The sequence below is a fragment of the Lithobates pipiens genome, unplaced genomic scaffold (genome assembly GCF_037356315.1).
Source record: "Lithobates pipiens isolate NorthernLeopardFrog02 unplaced genomic scaffold, aLitPip1_a1.2 Scaffold_13, whole genome shotgun sequence".
Classification (NCBI taxonomy): Eukaryota; Metazoa; Chordata; class Amphibia; order Anura; family Ranidae; genus Lithobates; species Lithobates pipiens.
The window spans coordinates 31278936-31294698 of record NW_027507718.1 but is presented as its reverse complement, the minus strand read 5'-3'; the positions used below and the strand labels follow the sequence as shown (position 1 = coordinate 31294698).

The window sequence follows — 15763 nt, the reverse complement described above, 5'->3', positions numbered from 1 at the left end:
AATTATTAGTAACATTATGTGGCTTAAACAATTTCTAGGTCTTACTGTCTACATTCAAGAGGGAGTTAAATCTATTTATTGTTTTCTATCCCTGAGACCTGTGCTGTTACCGTGAATAGAAAACCGAATGCTATGTTCACTGTGTTGAGGCTTTTAACAAGGTTTGGGACCCTGCTTATGGTGATATCCAAGCTTCAGATTTGTAAAATGATGTTAATATTCTGTTTTATAACAATTGGTTATGAAAATGTTGTTTTAATATTACAGTGACTCTAATACAAGGTTGTCCCTTTTCTTACTTTTTCTTTCCTATGGATTAAAGAAGTCCATATCCCCTTAGGTATATTTTGGTTTATTTCAAAAGTCATGTTTTTTTTCAGTTCTTCTGGTGTATTAACATGAAATACATTTTTTGGGTGCAATCCTCTAGATCAGGGATATGCAATTAGCGGACCTCCAGCTGTTGCAAAACTACAAGTCCCATCATGCCTCTGCCTCTGGGTGTCATGCTTGTGGCTGTCAGAGTCTTGCTATGCCTCATGGGACTTGTAGTTCTGCAACAGCTGGAGGTCCGCTTATTGCATATCCCTGCTCTAGATAAATGATCAAATTAGTCTTATATCTGGAGTGCCTGTGCTGTGAACTTATGAGAAAGAGTGGATGCTATTTAGGTGGAAATACAGGGTAGGGAAATGTCAAAGGGAGGCATTAGTGGCGTGGTAGTGTTTACTTATAGTCCAAAGAATAGTCTTGTCATCCTACAAAAAACACAGTCATCTCCAGCGCTAATAGGTCTTCCAAGGTATGGAGTAACAGATGTCAGATAAAATGTGTGAAAGATATGTATGGTATCCAAAATGTATGCTGCCTTCCTCAGATGGGGTAATCCGAAAGGAATTACAAGAAAAACAGAAATGGAAGGTGCGCACACCTAGTGCATTACCAAAGATAATTTAATAATACATTTTTTTTATATAAAAGTGGGTACTCACAAAATGCAACTGTCAAAAGGCCATAAAAACAGTGCACGGACATGCACATGGGGTACAGCTAACGCATTTCAGGGGCACACCCCCTTCCTCAGAGCTAGGCTTATTAAAATTATTAAATTATCTTTGGTAACGGGCTTCCATTTCTGTTTTTCTTGTAGTCTTGTCATCCTGCATATGCTATGCAGGGCTAAAGCACAACAAGAGACAGTGGATGATGACAATTTTCAGTGCATTATTAACCACTGTTTCCATTTAGGCTGAGAAAAAAATGGTGACTTTAATTGAACACCAGTACAGCAACATTCTTGTTCCTATTTGCTCTAACCAATTATAAATGGTTCCCCATAATTTTCTGTTTATTGCCTATTCATGTAAGCTGCTCATTTATTAAAATTCTGTGACCTTTGTTTCCAATGGCCATGATCAGATTAGTCCTTCAAACTTGCAGGCTGTACAAGCCAACCTCTACTACATGTATCATGGAGTGTGTGGGAGTAAGGAACTTGAAACTGGTATTGTACCGATTCACTATTTTCATGAACAATCCACTAAATATATTAGGAATAGCCATGTTTTACAGGTGTCAACACCATGTTAAATGTCAGAAAAGTGCTTCACACAAAATAGTTTTTAAAGGTCAAGTCAGTCAGTAGAGTCCGATGAGCCACAAACGTTTTATTGTAAAAAATAAGGCAGCTAGGAGGCAATGTTTAGAAAAATGCTGAGTGACTAATTATTTATTGTCATTTGGTCCAGATTAAAGCAAATTTGTGTTATTTATTATTAGATATCCACTGCAACATTTTCCATTTTCAGAATGCTCCAAAAGGTTTCATATCGAGTTCGCTGTCAAGTCTTATCTTATTAAAGTATAATAGATGTCTTTTTTAGACTGGTGTAAAGAATAACCACACTGTGAATGCTGTCAGTTATTTGCTTTTCCAAAGTGAACTGTGCGATGACAGTTGTTGGAGTCATACTATATGTTGAACCTTAAAGGTATTAGAATGCTATATACCTTAGCGGTATCAAACACCACAGACAGACTTACAGAAAAGCTAATTAGGTTGCCATATCGTATAGATAAAAAGAAAATAATGGTTTTGAAAAGTAAATTTGAAAATGCATATAATGCCATATGTTGTAGTCAGCTAAATTTGAAATGTGTTTCATAGTCATTTTGCCAGGTAATTCTTTAACTGCTGGAAATGCAAATGCCCAATAAACTAGTGAACTCTATAACAGGGCTGAATTTGTATATGAGGGCGCAAATAATTGTAATGTTTGAAAATAAGTTGCCAGTTCAGGGAGAAACTTTAGGCATGCAGAACTACTAATGGCAAGATCCAAGCTACGACGATTGTAAATGTCAAAGCCTATGTTTTTTTTGCCTATTCAGCAATAGTATGCACCAAATGTTTGTAAAGTTTTACCAATACAGATAGTGTATGGATTACCTCCATTTGTTCTGAAATGGTACCTAAAATATTTGTAAGAAGAAGTGTATTTCCCACATGCTTGGTTTTGGCATCACTTCTACAACTTCTCTCTTATTGGCAGAATATAGCACACATTGGTGAACAGTTTGTCAAATGAAGTTAACAGCTCATATGCTTGGGCTTTCCTATAATTAAAGAATAGACAATCTACCTAATGCATCCATTTTAAATTAGCCAAACTGGAACCACATTGAAATTTAGAACAATTATGGTTAATGACATCAGGTCACCCAGGATGTCCCACGCTGTCTTTACATTGTCGCAGTGTCGGGAACCTGTGATTATGCAGTGGGAGTGCACTGAGGAAAGATTAGCAGGTGTCAGGTGGAGACTGACATTGATTAAATCACTGGACAATTAAACAGGTGATTAAAAAATATTTTTGTTTGGTGTTTGCGTTTTAATACAATTAAAGTAATTTGTGAAGGGGTCTGAGAATAAATGTAACCCTTTGTGACAATGAGTAATAAAAGGTTCCCCATAATAATTTTTTTGAGGGGAAGAGCTAAATATCTGCTTCCCCCTTATCATAAAGAGTGCTTACAGATTCTGATAAGTACCATTCCCCCTTCAAAGTCTGACATATCTTTTGGGGGATAGGATGTGGGGTTGAAACTTTTGTCTCCTCGACATGTGGTTAAAGTGCCTTGTAAGGATGAGGGGCTTAGCCCCTCACATTGTTTTTCCCATTTTATTAATGTTACTTTAAAAGGGCTACGTCTAACAGCACTTACATTCGTAACAGCATTTGGAGTTTTTGAGGGCATCTCCCATGCATGTTGTTTTTAAGTATTTGTGTTTTTTTCAAATATTGGCCTTGAACCTACCTAAAAAAAGACCCTCTGCTCGCTGAATGGCCTTCGGCATGTACATAAAAGAGTGCCCCATGACAGTGCCCAGCTCATATTGCCCTTTTTGACAATAGCTTGCCTATTATGTTTGAAAATTTCAGGAATTGAATTACAAGATTTGCCTACCAGGGACATTAATTCCGTACCAACCAAATTTAGATTCAGCTAAATGCATATTGTGAAGTTCAGATTCAGTGAGCCTCAAAGTGCTTTATGCTTTGGTTCTGAGAACTTGAACTTTGGTTTTGGGCATTATTGCTCATTCTCATTCATTGATAATAAGAACAGCAAGGGAAAATAACACATAAAACATAGTAACAGCTAATAAAACCTGGGAAGCTCATTGGTTTCTATGCAGAAGTGAGCCTGATTTTGCACTTTTAAATTTTAGTAAATAAACCCCATTGTGTACTTAAAAGTGAGGTATGCCTATAAGAAGAAGAGAGAGAGAGAGAGAGAGAGAGAGAGAGATTATTTTATTGGAGGCATTAATTAGCCATTCATCTTGAACTTGGATGATTGTCTGTTTAAATTCTGCAACAGGTGGTAAAATTAATAAACCAATAAAGCAGACTAATGCACCTTGCTATGTTTGATGAAATCATCAGAACGTGATTTACGGCATGTGGGACTATGGCCTAGCTTTTATATCATTTTTGACTAGCCAGCAGTTGCTGTCAAGTTTTTTATTTCCATGGCTATGCGCTTAAAAAAAAAATTCTACATCCCAATTTCCACATCCATAATCTTTCCAATTGGACTTTCTCAAAATTTAGGGCATAAGAAGAATCCTGTATGTGGGACATTGGAGCTAGTGTACATGGGCCTAAAACAAAAGAAAGTGCAGATAAATGGCTTGCATTTGACATCTGTTTGAGTTTAGGTCAAGGTCAGTTTAATATCAGTTTGGTATGTGTTTGAGTTGTACTCACATTGTGACTTGTATGGAGAATTATAAGTAAACCAATATGATGCAGGGTGAAAGCATGGTAAATTCAAACATTGTATTCCACATCTATTTAAAATAAATCACTGATGTCAGAATCAAAACTCAAATGCACACTATGTCCTCCATTTCTAGCAGTCTATGTGCCATCCTCAGATGTTAAAAATGTATAAAGCCAAGTTCTGACATTTTTTTTTTTTAAAGCGCATAGAAACCTTAGGCATACAAAAATAATACCAGCCTCATGCATCACAACTACAAGCTTTTAAGGCAGCCCAATCAAAAATATAACCATAACTAATCCTATAATAAACAAAAATTATGGATTTAATCTTTCTTTCTGGCAATATTGTGTGCCATAAAAGATACCTTGCTCACTTACTTCAGATTACAAAAGAACACACAAACAAGAAAGTGCTTAGTTGTCATTCTTGTAACTACTCTATGATAAATATAAACTTTACTTTTTTTTTATTCAGTCATAATAGGTGACCATGTGTCCAGATATACCGTAATTGGTCTGTGACCTTTCTTCATCTATTCTATACTGTGCATATGATAGGAAACAGGGATTGCTTCACTATTATTATAACCCGTGGTTCCTTTAGAATTAAGTACATAACACCTGGCTGTTCAACTTCTCCAAAAATCACCAACATGGCTCAGGCACTCTTTACATAATCAAAAAACCTAGACAACATCAGTCCTCACAAAGAAAAGCTTTTACTAACTGTATAGGTGTGCGAAGCCCATTGCATTAGGGTGTGCACCCCTAAGTTCAAACACACATGCGTGCATGTATATATATATATATATATATATATATATATTTATGTAGATATACATATATATATATATACATATTTATATGCAGCAAACATTTTAAAATGTAATTTTTTTAAAATAAATAGACACTTATCAATGTGAACAAACACCTTAATTTTTTTTTTTTTATAATGTATCAAAAATGTGGAGAGAACAGTCAGTCAGTGAGCTGTGTGCAGTGTGGACAGCCAGGCAGTGGGTAGTAGTATGTAGAGGGAGGGTTGGGAGAGGTTCTCCATTTCTTTATGTGCTGTATAAGGCTTGAAGCAGCACAGAAGGGGCATAGGGGGAATTCCTGCAGTGATAAAGGTAGACCTCCCCCTTTAGCCACTTACCACATTACTGGAAGAAGAGGACTCCAAGGATGCCACCTCTGCTCTGCCTCCTATCCAGTCTCAGATGCTCAAACAGCCAGAGCAGCCACATGCAAGACTAGGTTCACACCTATGCGTGTTACCTCGTCCGCAACCGCCCGCAGCCAAATCGCAATGCTCTTCCTGAATGGCACCCCCACGCATCACAGCACCCAATGTGTTTGCTGGTGCGGGAACTGCAGGGAAATTGCATGGTGTTTTTGATTTCCCTGTGGCCGCATTTTTGAAAAGGTGCACACACTTTTTTTTGCAGAAATGCAGGCAGAGCAGCCCATTCATTTGAATGGGCTGCCGTGCCCCGCTCAAACGAGGCCCGCACAAAACGCGGAAGTGTGAACATGGGGTGAGTGTATAGGATTGAGAGTTTGGCAACACCCCTGCCCAGCTCACCACCAGTGTATAGGAGGGAGAGATTGGTGACACCCCTGCCCAGCTCACCACCTCCTTAGCCTGGGGAGATACTGCACATCTGAGTGTCCCCACTGGCTGCAAGCCTCAGCGTGCTGTGTGCGAGGCACTACAGGCACACGGCAGTCGGGGTAGAAAGTCAAAGACAGACCTTCCTGAGCCGGTAACAGAGATGGTCGCAGAGATGAGGGTAAACCAAAATACCCCCCTGGATTAGGGTGTGCCTCGACACCCACTACACCCCCTGTACACACCTATGACTAACTGATAGACAGAATATAATATTCTATATAATGTATAAAAAGGCAATGGCACTCATTGTGAATTAGTGGAGGGTGGTGGGGGCAGCATGGTAGGTAAATACCACCAATTTTTATGCCCCATTCAACCTGTTTAAACTAGTGCACTAAACACTGTCTAGTGCCAGTAGCCCTGTAGGCCTTACATTTGTATCTGACCCCTAGGCATCTATAAGGAATATGTGACACCCGAAGAATTACATTCTATCCATCACTTTTGTAATAAGAGCAACTTTGTAAGGTCTATGTGAGGAAACCAACGCTTAAAATGAGACACATTGCTTATTTACTTGTTCTGGTAGTTTGCATTGCCATAAATATATTGTAAAATTGTTATTCACATGCACACAATAAATTAAATTACCATTCCATGTTAAATGTCCACACCACTAACCTTCCCTTTTATTTCATTTTGGGTACCTTTTTTTTTTATACTATAAATGCATGCACTCACAAACTTCCACCTAGTTTGTAGTAAAGTCAGGGTCATTTTTTGCAATAGGTTTTTTAGTAAGGTTGTCCCCTTATGTGACTTTGTCACTGTTTACATATGTTCTACCTTGTGAAAAAGAAAACTTTGAGAACACTGTCAGTCATTTGCACCTAAGGGTAAAGGATGGGCTTAAGGTGTGTGCCTACAAGCTCCGCCTATGTAAATCCGCCCCCGAGTACAGTAAACAAAAGACTTTTATGAATTTTTAAAAAAGTAAACACATTTTTCAGTTTTTTTTTTTTTTTTTATGTAATGAATCTGAAGTTAACTACTCTGGCAGTGATCGTAGAACATGGAATTTAGATTAAAAAAAAAAAAAATCACAGAAACGAAACAGTGAGGTTAAGCATATCACACTCCTCTCACAAACATGTATCGTCATAATATCACCACTGCTTTAAAGCATGCGTTTACTTAGGCAACTGTATTGACAACACATGGTAAAAAAATAAATATATTACATTAAGCCATGAAATTACATTCATCCTGAGCTTGCTTGACTGTGCTAGAATGCCCATTAAAGACAGTTTATTTGGATATATACATATGTAAGATAAAACTTTATGCTGTTAACAATACAAAAGGCATTTTTTCTTTTTCTTTTTTTCTTTTCGTTTTGGAAAAAACGGAATAGTTGTGTGGCACTGAAAGCTAATAGAGAACAGGCAGGCCATTAATCATGCTGCAATTATGTTGTCATGTTTGCTCTTCTGACATGAAAGACTGAAGTGTTGTTGGCAGGACAGGATTCAGACCTGAGATCTCCTGTTGTGGAATACACTAAACAGGACAATAGAGGCTTTTTAACAGAGAGCAAACACAGGAGATATCAAGTACATTATATATGTGCTTCAATGCTAAAGTCCTTCTGTGCTGTGCAAATTTCTTAACTTACCCCAAGAATTAAGCTAGATATACCATTTTGTGAAAATTGAGACACGTTCATCATAAAAACCCTTGGAAAAGAGGCTTAAATGTTTGTACAATTTAAAATGCACGTGAATCACATTATATTGCAGACTCGACCATTATGTATTGAAAATTATACTAAAAATAGTTTTTGGACAGGATAAGTAAAGTGATTGCTTGGCATGTGGCAGTGGTGGGTTTTTCACTTAATGATTCACACGGTGAGGTCACTGTATGGTGATAGAAAATATTGTGGTTAGGCAACTCTTACATATTTTCCCTTTTCAATATGTACAAAATAGTTTTAAAACTTATGTTTGCTTTCAAAACTACGAAAGGCTGCCGTTCTTGAAAGTCGACGCATAGACAAAGAGTCTCCTCTGCTTTCAGGTCTGGATGACTTGCTCCTTTGGAATGGATTTCTAAGGCTTGAAGAAGTACGCGGTCTGTCTAGTTTATCACTTATTGAATAGCTCTTCTTTGTGTGCCCATACACTGTAGTGGGTTCCTCTGCAGAGTAACTGTTTGCCCTTTCAATCTTTGGGAATGATAAATTATTGAAAATCGTTCTTGATGATGAACTTTCTTGGGAAGGTATGCATTTGTTTTTCCCATCTGCATCAAGATCCTCATTCTCTGAGCTGAGATGACTAAGCTCAGCTTCTCTCTCCGGATGGCAGCAGCTAAGGTCTTCTACCTTTTCTCGAACACATCCTGGAGATGTGGATCTTTCAGCAGTTGCTTGGGGTGTATTGCTAACACACCTGGTATCTATACAGTCTGTGATACTTGTATATTCTGCAGTCTTTACTGGTATACCAAGATTGTTGTAATAACTTCTAGAGGGTGAAAATATAAAACTCTGAGATTTTACTATAGGCGTTTCTTCTAGGATGAAAGGAGATGTAGCTAGAAAACGACTGCTTTTAGAGCGTTCTAGTGTTTGATACATTGGTGGGTCTGTATCCCAGGGATTTTGGCCACATGGCAAGCTTGTGGTTTCTGAAATATTTCCAAGGGTGTCCGTTGTACCTTCCTCATAGCTAGGATTTCTGCTGCACCTTCTCTCCCCACAATGACCAGAAGAACTACAGCCCCGACTAATGAAAGCTGAATCTGCAAAGTGATCACTGCAACCTACATTCATTGAGCTTCCTCCACAGTCTATGCCAAACTGTGCCTCATCCATTGCTGAAACATATATGTCTATGCAAGAAGAAGGCCTCCTTGAGTCTGGAGCTACGGACAAAGAGTTTAATGGGGAAGGCGGAGGTTTTATATCCTTAGATATAGAGTGGGAGCTTATAGCACGGTGTAGGCTTAAAGTTCTTTCCTTAAAGTAACCATCAAATTTTTCTAACCCAGTTTTGTCCTTTAAATTTGTTGCATAAAAAGACTGACTCCTCATTCGAGGCATAAGGGTGGGTGATGTAGGGGACAATGGTTCCTCACCAACAGGATCTATAATTTCATGCAATTTATAGGCATTCCCTTCTTGACTATTAAAGCTGCTCTGTCTAACCATATAAGCAGCATCAGTACAATCTGAGGAAGTTCTAGACCTTGGTTTATTGTTCTCTACTCTTTCTACTCCTGTAAATTTTTCTAGTGCTGTAGTCATTCTTCCTAGCAGCTCCTCAAGCTGAGCAAGTCTTATATCTACTGTTTGGAGAGATGCCTTCATAAAATGTTCCCTTTCATTGACCTCTTCGAGGCGCATAGCCATATTTTCCACTCTGAAAAAGAAAATATATGTATAACTTTTCTTTTGTTGTACAAAACACTATTTCTTTTTTTTTTAAATGCATAATGCTTTCATGCTTTAATACATGAACTAGCTTTGTAGATATTTACATGTGTAGATTTGGATTTAGACATGCTAGTCTAGTATTTAGCATTAAAATCTAACTGTTGGGGGTTAGGGCAGACCCTATGTCAGCCATAAGACAGAGAGTATAAGTATAATGCAGTATTCACAAGGAACCAATGATGAGTTTGCTGCACTCGCTAACCTGCAGTCAGGTTAAGAAAACATAGTCTATGAAAAAAAACGATATTCAGTGCCTGAAAAATTATAAGATGAGCAGTTTCGTAAGACAGCCAAACATTAGGCCAAGAACCAATTAGACATAACTTAATGCAAGCAGAGGTAAATTAAGATAGGTCAGTTGGGTTCATAATGAGAAAAGGATCAGGAAGTTCCGATAATAATACAGATACACAATTTATATTTGCCACACTGTAACATTTCAGGAATGCTTAAACTTAAATAAACTGCTTTAACCCTTTGCAGGCAGCCTGGGAGAGATTAAATTCTTAACCTGAAGAAGGTGAATGAAAGGCTCTGATTTATGTAGTTTGATGTAGCACATCTACTCATAGTTACTCATTCCTTCTATAAGGTTTAGACAAGAAAGAAATGTCAAATCATACATCTATCTATTAACCACTTCAGCCCCAAGCCTCTTTTTTACACTTGCTGTTTACGAGTTAAAATAATAGTTTTTTTTGCTAGAACCCTCAAACATTATATATATTTTTTTCAAACACCCTAGATAATAAAATGGTGGTTGTTTCAATAATTTCTGTCACACACCGTATTTGCGCAGCGGTCTTACAAGCGTACTGTTTTAAAGAAAATACACGTTTTTGAATTAAAAAATAAGACAACAGTAAAGTTAGCCCAATTTTTTTTTTTTAGATTGTGAAAGATAATGTTATGCCAAGTAAATAGACCTCAGATCTCATATTTACTAAAATGCAATAATAAAAAAATTCTCATCTGTGCCGCTACCGTGGGTCCAGTAAACGGCGAAGATGACCAGAGCGTAGTGGAAGGGGGTGGGCAGCTATTCCACCACCGATAAAAGTGATCTTGTGGTGAATCCGCCACAGAGACCACTTTTATCTTAAAGAGAAAATACTGGGGATATGGCAGCAAGCTGCTGCCATAACCCCGGTATTTAGCATCAAAGTACTGACATACGGGTACGTGGTTTTGCGGTTAAACTGACCAAGAGAAGATCATTTGAACCAGCTAGACATTTATAAAGTGAAAGAAAAAAAATATTTGTAATATTTTTCCTCATCCAGTAGGTTGTTACTCTAATCTTCACTCAATTGGAATGCTATGGCCATTAGACATGTGCAATTAGTTGTGTTACAAATCAAAATTAGAATTAAATGGATGTATCCGAATTTTCAAATCAATAATAGTAATGAATTTCAACAAATCAACAAAAAAATTGTAATGAAATTAATTATCCAACTTTTTATATAAATTTGAATTTGAAATGGAAACATATTGCAATAAATAAAGTAAGGTATAAAAGTGAAATAAGATGATGATCCCTAGTTCGGCTGCTTTATAGAGTAGAATAGAATAGAATATAAAATATTAGAATTAAATAGAATAGAATAATATATAATGGAATATAAAATAATATAATATAATAGAGTGTGAAGGAATAGAATAGAATAGAATAGAAAGGAATATAATCTAATAAAACAGAATAGAATAGAAAATAAAAAGAAAATAAAGAGAATGGAATAAAACATAAAAAATAGAATGGAAAAGAATATAATAGAAAAAGATGTAATAGATTAGAATAGAATAAAATAGAAAGAATATAGCCTTCTTTCGATATTCGCATTTTGAAATTTAAAATTTGGAATGGAATAGAATATAATCAAATAGAAAGAATGTAGCCATCCACCGAAATTCTAATTTTAAATAGAATAGCATAGAATAAAGTAGGAAGAATATAGCCGTCTTCCGAAATTCGAATTTTGAATAGAACCAGCTATTCTTCACAATAAATTCAGATCAATTCGATATTTTTGATACAAATTAAGTTCGAATACTTGAATTCCATTGGGAAAATTGGAATCTGACCGAAAACGAATAAACGAAACAAAATGAAACTAATTTCAGTACGAATACAGCACAATGATCGATCGATCCAAAATGAAACACATTTTTTTGTTCTGCACATGTCTAATGGCCACTGGTATTTGATACGTTCTATGTATGATCTAAATGACTTTTTTTCTAGCAATTGGTTTGTTTCATGATTATTTGTAATATTTGTTATAATAGCTACTGTTAAGACAGAAAATCACATACTCACCTTTCTGCTGTGACTCTTATTCTTTCATCATTAGAAGAGTTAAACCGGTCATCTTTTTCTCGGAAATACTCTTCTATACACTGTTCTTCAAAATCATGTACTTTTTTTAGTTCATCTTCTGTTATAAATAACTCTGTTGGGGGACAAAGCACAATGAGTATTATGTTGGCCTGGAGAAATCTTCTGCTATACTGATATTGTCCATTGCATGATGAACATGTTTCAGATTATACAATATAGTCAATTTGGTCTGAGTACAGCTTTCAGGGCAAAGCCAAGAGTGTACAACAATAAGCCCATGTGGCTCTGAAGCAAACTGTAGAAACTTGCTAGAAAAAAAAAATCACTGTGAGAAAAGTAAAATGAAGTTGCTTCTCTCAGGGCATGTCCCCTGGATCCTGCATATCTACCTGAGAGATAAGACAATAGCAAAAAAAAAAAAACATGGCAGGCTATGTCCTCACAGCCCTTGTTTGCTAGTGTCTTATCTCCTAAGGGCACTAGCATAACCCCTATGTACCTGAATACTCATCCTGTGGTAAGTAATATATGATACCGAGGAGGGAGTTGTAGTCCTAGAGCTATTGTCTGAAATTATTGTTTAGATCTCAGGTGCTTACTAGTTTATGGGTGGTGTGTAGTTGCACTGAAGCTTACACATATATTTGCAAATGTGTGCAAACAAAACCCTCTGTTTTAACTAGTTGCCGACCAGCCACCGTCGTTATATTGGGTCAGGTTGGCTCCCCTGCGCTAATCGCCTATTGTGATTTTTTTTTTAACCAAAAATCTGTAGAAGAATATATATCGGCCTAAACTGATGAATACATTTTTTTTTACATTTTTTTGGGGATATGTATTATAGCAAAAAGTAAAAATATTTTGTTTTTCAAAATTGTCGCTCTTTTTTTGTTTATAGCGCAAAAAATTAAAACGGCAGAGGTGATCAAATACCACCAAAAAAAAGCTCTATTTGTGGGAAAAAAAAGGACATCAATTTTATTTGGGTACAACGTCGCACGACTGCGCAATTGTCAGTTAAAGCGATGCAGTGCAGTGTTGCAAAAAATGGCCTGGTCATTAAGGGGGCAAATTCTTCCGATCCTTAAGTAGTTAAGCGTAAATTGTTAGACAGGATCAATTTGGTTGTTTTTCAGGCTGGCTTGTAAGTGTGCTGGGAAATCTTTTGCTGTTTGTAAAGTCACAAATTTCCATGTGCAACTTACTGTAAAGGCTGATTATAGGTTGGGGTGGTTGCCACTTTTTTGTACAGTTGGGTTTAGTTGAGTGCTGGGATACACTGGATGCCTTCAGTGCCATTGTGCCCTTTGTGGGCGTCACATGTGTCCCTGTGGACTCCCTCCATGCACACCTACCCCTAACCTATCCAATGGTCTATGTGCTCCTAGTTACAAGACTCTGAAAATGACAGGGTTAGGACTGCAGTTTACAGAGGAGCCTTGATAAGGGCACTGCAGCTTATGCATTTATTTGCAAATGTGTGCAAACAAAACCCTCTGTTTTTAACGTAAATTGTTAGGCAGGGTCAATTTGGTTGATTTCAGGCTGGCTGGTAAGTGTAATGGGAAGCCTTTTGTTTGTTTGTGATATTATTAACCAGGGTGTATACACCCACATGTGTGACTCTATAGTCACATGGGCTGCACAAATGTTATCAGGAAGAAATGCTTAGCATAGAAATGCACTGAAAACTGAGCATGTGCACTAGGTGCCAACTGCTGCTCTGCAGAATCCCTAGCTACAGGGGGCACATGGACAAGAGGGAGAGATAGAGAACAGCAGAATCAACCTGTTTTTTTTCAGTAAAATGAGTCTCATAGTGACAGAGTTAGCATGAAAAGGTTTTAATACAGTATTTACTGTTAGTTTTTAACCACTTAAGCCCCGGACCAATTTGCAGCAAAAGGACCAGGCCCCTTTTTGTGATTCGGCACTGCGTCGCTTTAACTGACAACTGCGCGGTCATGCGACGTGGCTCCCAAACAAAATTGGCGTCCTTTTTTTCCCACAAATAGAGCTTTCTTTTGGTGGTATTTGATCACCTCTTTGGTCTTTATTTTTTGCGCTATAAACAAAAATAGAGCGACAATTTTGAAAAAAATTCAATATTTTTTACTTTTTGCTATAATAAATATCCCCAAAAAATATATAAAAAAAACATTTTTTTCCTCAGTTTAGGCCGATACGTATTCTTCTACATATTTTTGGTAAAAAAAATCGCAATTAGCGGTTATTGATTGGTTTGCGCAAAAGTTATAGCGTTTACAAAAAAGGGGATGGTTTTATAGCATTTTTATTCATATTTTTTTTTTACTAGTAATGGCGGCGATCAGCAATTTTTATTGTGACTGCGACATTATGGCAGACATTTTTGACACATTTTTGGGACCATTGTCATTTATGCAGCAATCAATGCTATTTAAATGCATTGATTCCTGTGTAAATGACACTGGCAGTGAAGGAGTTAACCACTAGGGGGCAGTGTAGTGTTATGTATGACGTTATGTGGTTTTTTAATTGTAGGGGGCGTGGCCTGGCATGTCACGTCACTGATCGTCATTCCCTATAAAGGTGAAGAGACGATCGGTGACAGCCACACAGGGAAGCACGGGGGGTTTATTTACACAGACCTCTCCTCGTTCTTCAGCTCTGTGACCCGATCGCAGGACACCAGCAGCGATCGGGTCCGCTGGTCCCGCGGCCACGGTCACGGAGCACAGGACCGGGTTGGGAGCGTGCCGCTGGCGGTGCACTCCTAACCCACGGCTGGGCACTTAAAGAATCACGTACCGGTACATGATTGTGCCCAGCCGCGCCATTCTACCGACGTATATCGACGTGAGGCTGTCCTTAAGTGGTTAATAATGTGGGTTTAATGACACTTTAACACTGCTTTAATAGTCAACGCAAATAAAAAAACGAGCATTCTAATTTATACAAAGACCTCACATCTAAAGTAATCCCAGGGATTAGATCAGATCCCTGTGATTCTTCATAGCCCCACTTATAGATGACATGTTCAGATCATCAAGGTATGTAATTGTACACATACACTAAATGCAGACACTTAACCACTTCAATACTGGGCACTTAACCACTTCAGGACCGCCGTATTGCCAATGTACGTCAGCACAATGGCACAGGCAGGCACAATCACGTAGATGTACGTGATTGCCTTCCAGCGGGTGGGGGGTCCAATCGGACCCCCTCCCATTGGATACGACGGTCCGGTTCCCTCCAGGAGCGCTCCGTGATGAGGGGATGGCCGTTCGTTTTCGGCCACCCCCTCTGGATCGCTCCTGGCCAATGAGAAGCTTCCTCCCACTGTGTATTGTTTACACAGGAAGGAGGAAGTGATGTCATTCTCCTCGGGGCGGTCTTTTTGACCGGACTACGAGGAGAAGACTAATAGTAAGTGTGCACCAACACTACACTGACATGTAGGTACACACAGGCACACAAACCCCCCCCGATCCCCCCCGATCGCTCCCCGATCCCCCCCGCCCCCCCCTCCCCCCCCCCCAGTCACAGTGTCACTGATTGCATTGATCATTTCTTTACTGATCAATGCATTCAGTGTCAGTTGTGACAGTAAAAACTGTCAGGATAGTTAGTGTTAGGTCCAGGGTAGCCCCCTATCACCCCCCAATAAAGATTTAACCCCCTGATTGCCCCTAGAGTTAACCCTTTCACCCCCTTTTGCCAGTGTCACTAAGCGATCATTTTTCTGATCGCTGCATGTGTCGCTAGGTAGCTAGTTATTTTTTTAGGTTCACCGCCAGGTTTTTATATCGCTAGGTACCCCGATATACTACCCAATAATGTTTTTAACCCCCTGATTGCCGCTAGTTAACCCTTTCACCCCCTTTTGCCAGTGTCATTAAGCGATCATTTTTCTGATCGCTGCATGTGTCGCTAGGTAGCTAGTTATTTTTTTAGGTTCACCGCCAGGTTTTTATAGCGCTAGGTACCCCGATATACTACCCAATAATGGTTTTAACCCCCTGATTGCCGCT

General features: G+C 38.3%; 1 protein-coding gene across 2 annotated transcripts in view; it reads right to left on the bottom strand.

The window, feature by feature from the left end:
• Window positions 1-5164: 5164 nt before the first annotated feature.
• Window positions 5165-15763, bottom strand: part of TRPM3 (transient receptor potential cation channel subfamily M member 3) — a 264979-nt gene continuing 254380 nt past the window's right edge. For both annotated transcript variants that reach the window (XM_077474953.1, XM_077474954.1), the window contains 2 exons: window positions 11727-11859; window positions 5165-9332 (listed from right to left, as the gene is read on the bottom strand). In XM_077474953.1, coding sequence (XP_077331079.1) covers window positions 7901-9332; window positions 11727-11859 — 1565 coding nt within the window. In that variant the 3' untranslated portion in view covers window positions 5165-7900. The remainder of the gene's footprint in view (window positions 9333-11726; window positions 11860-15763) is intronic.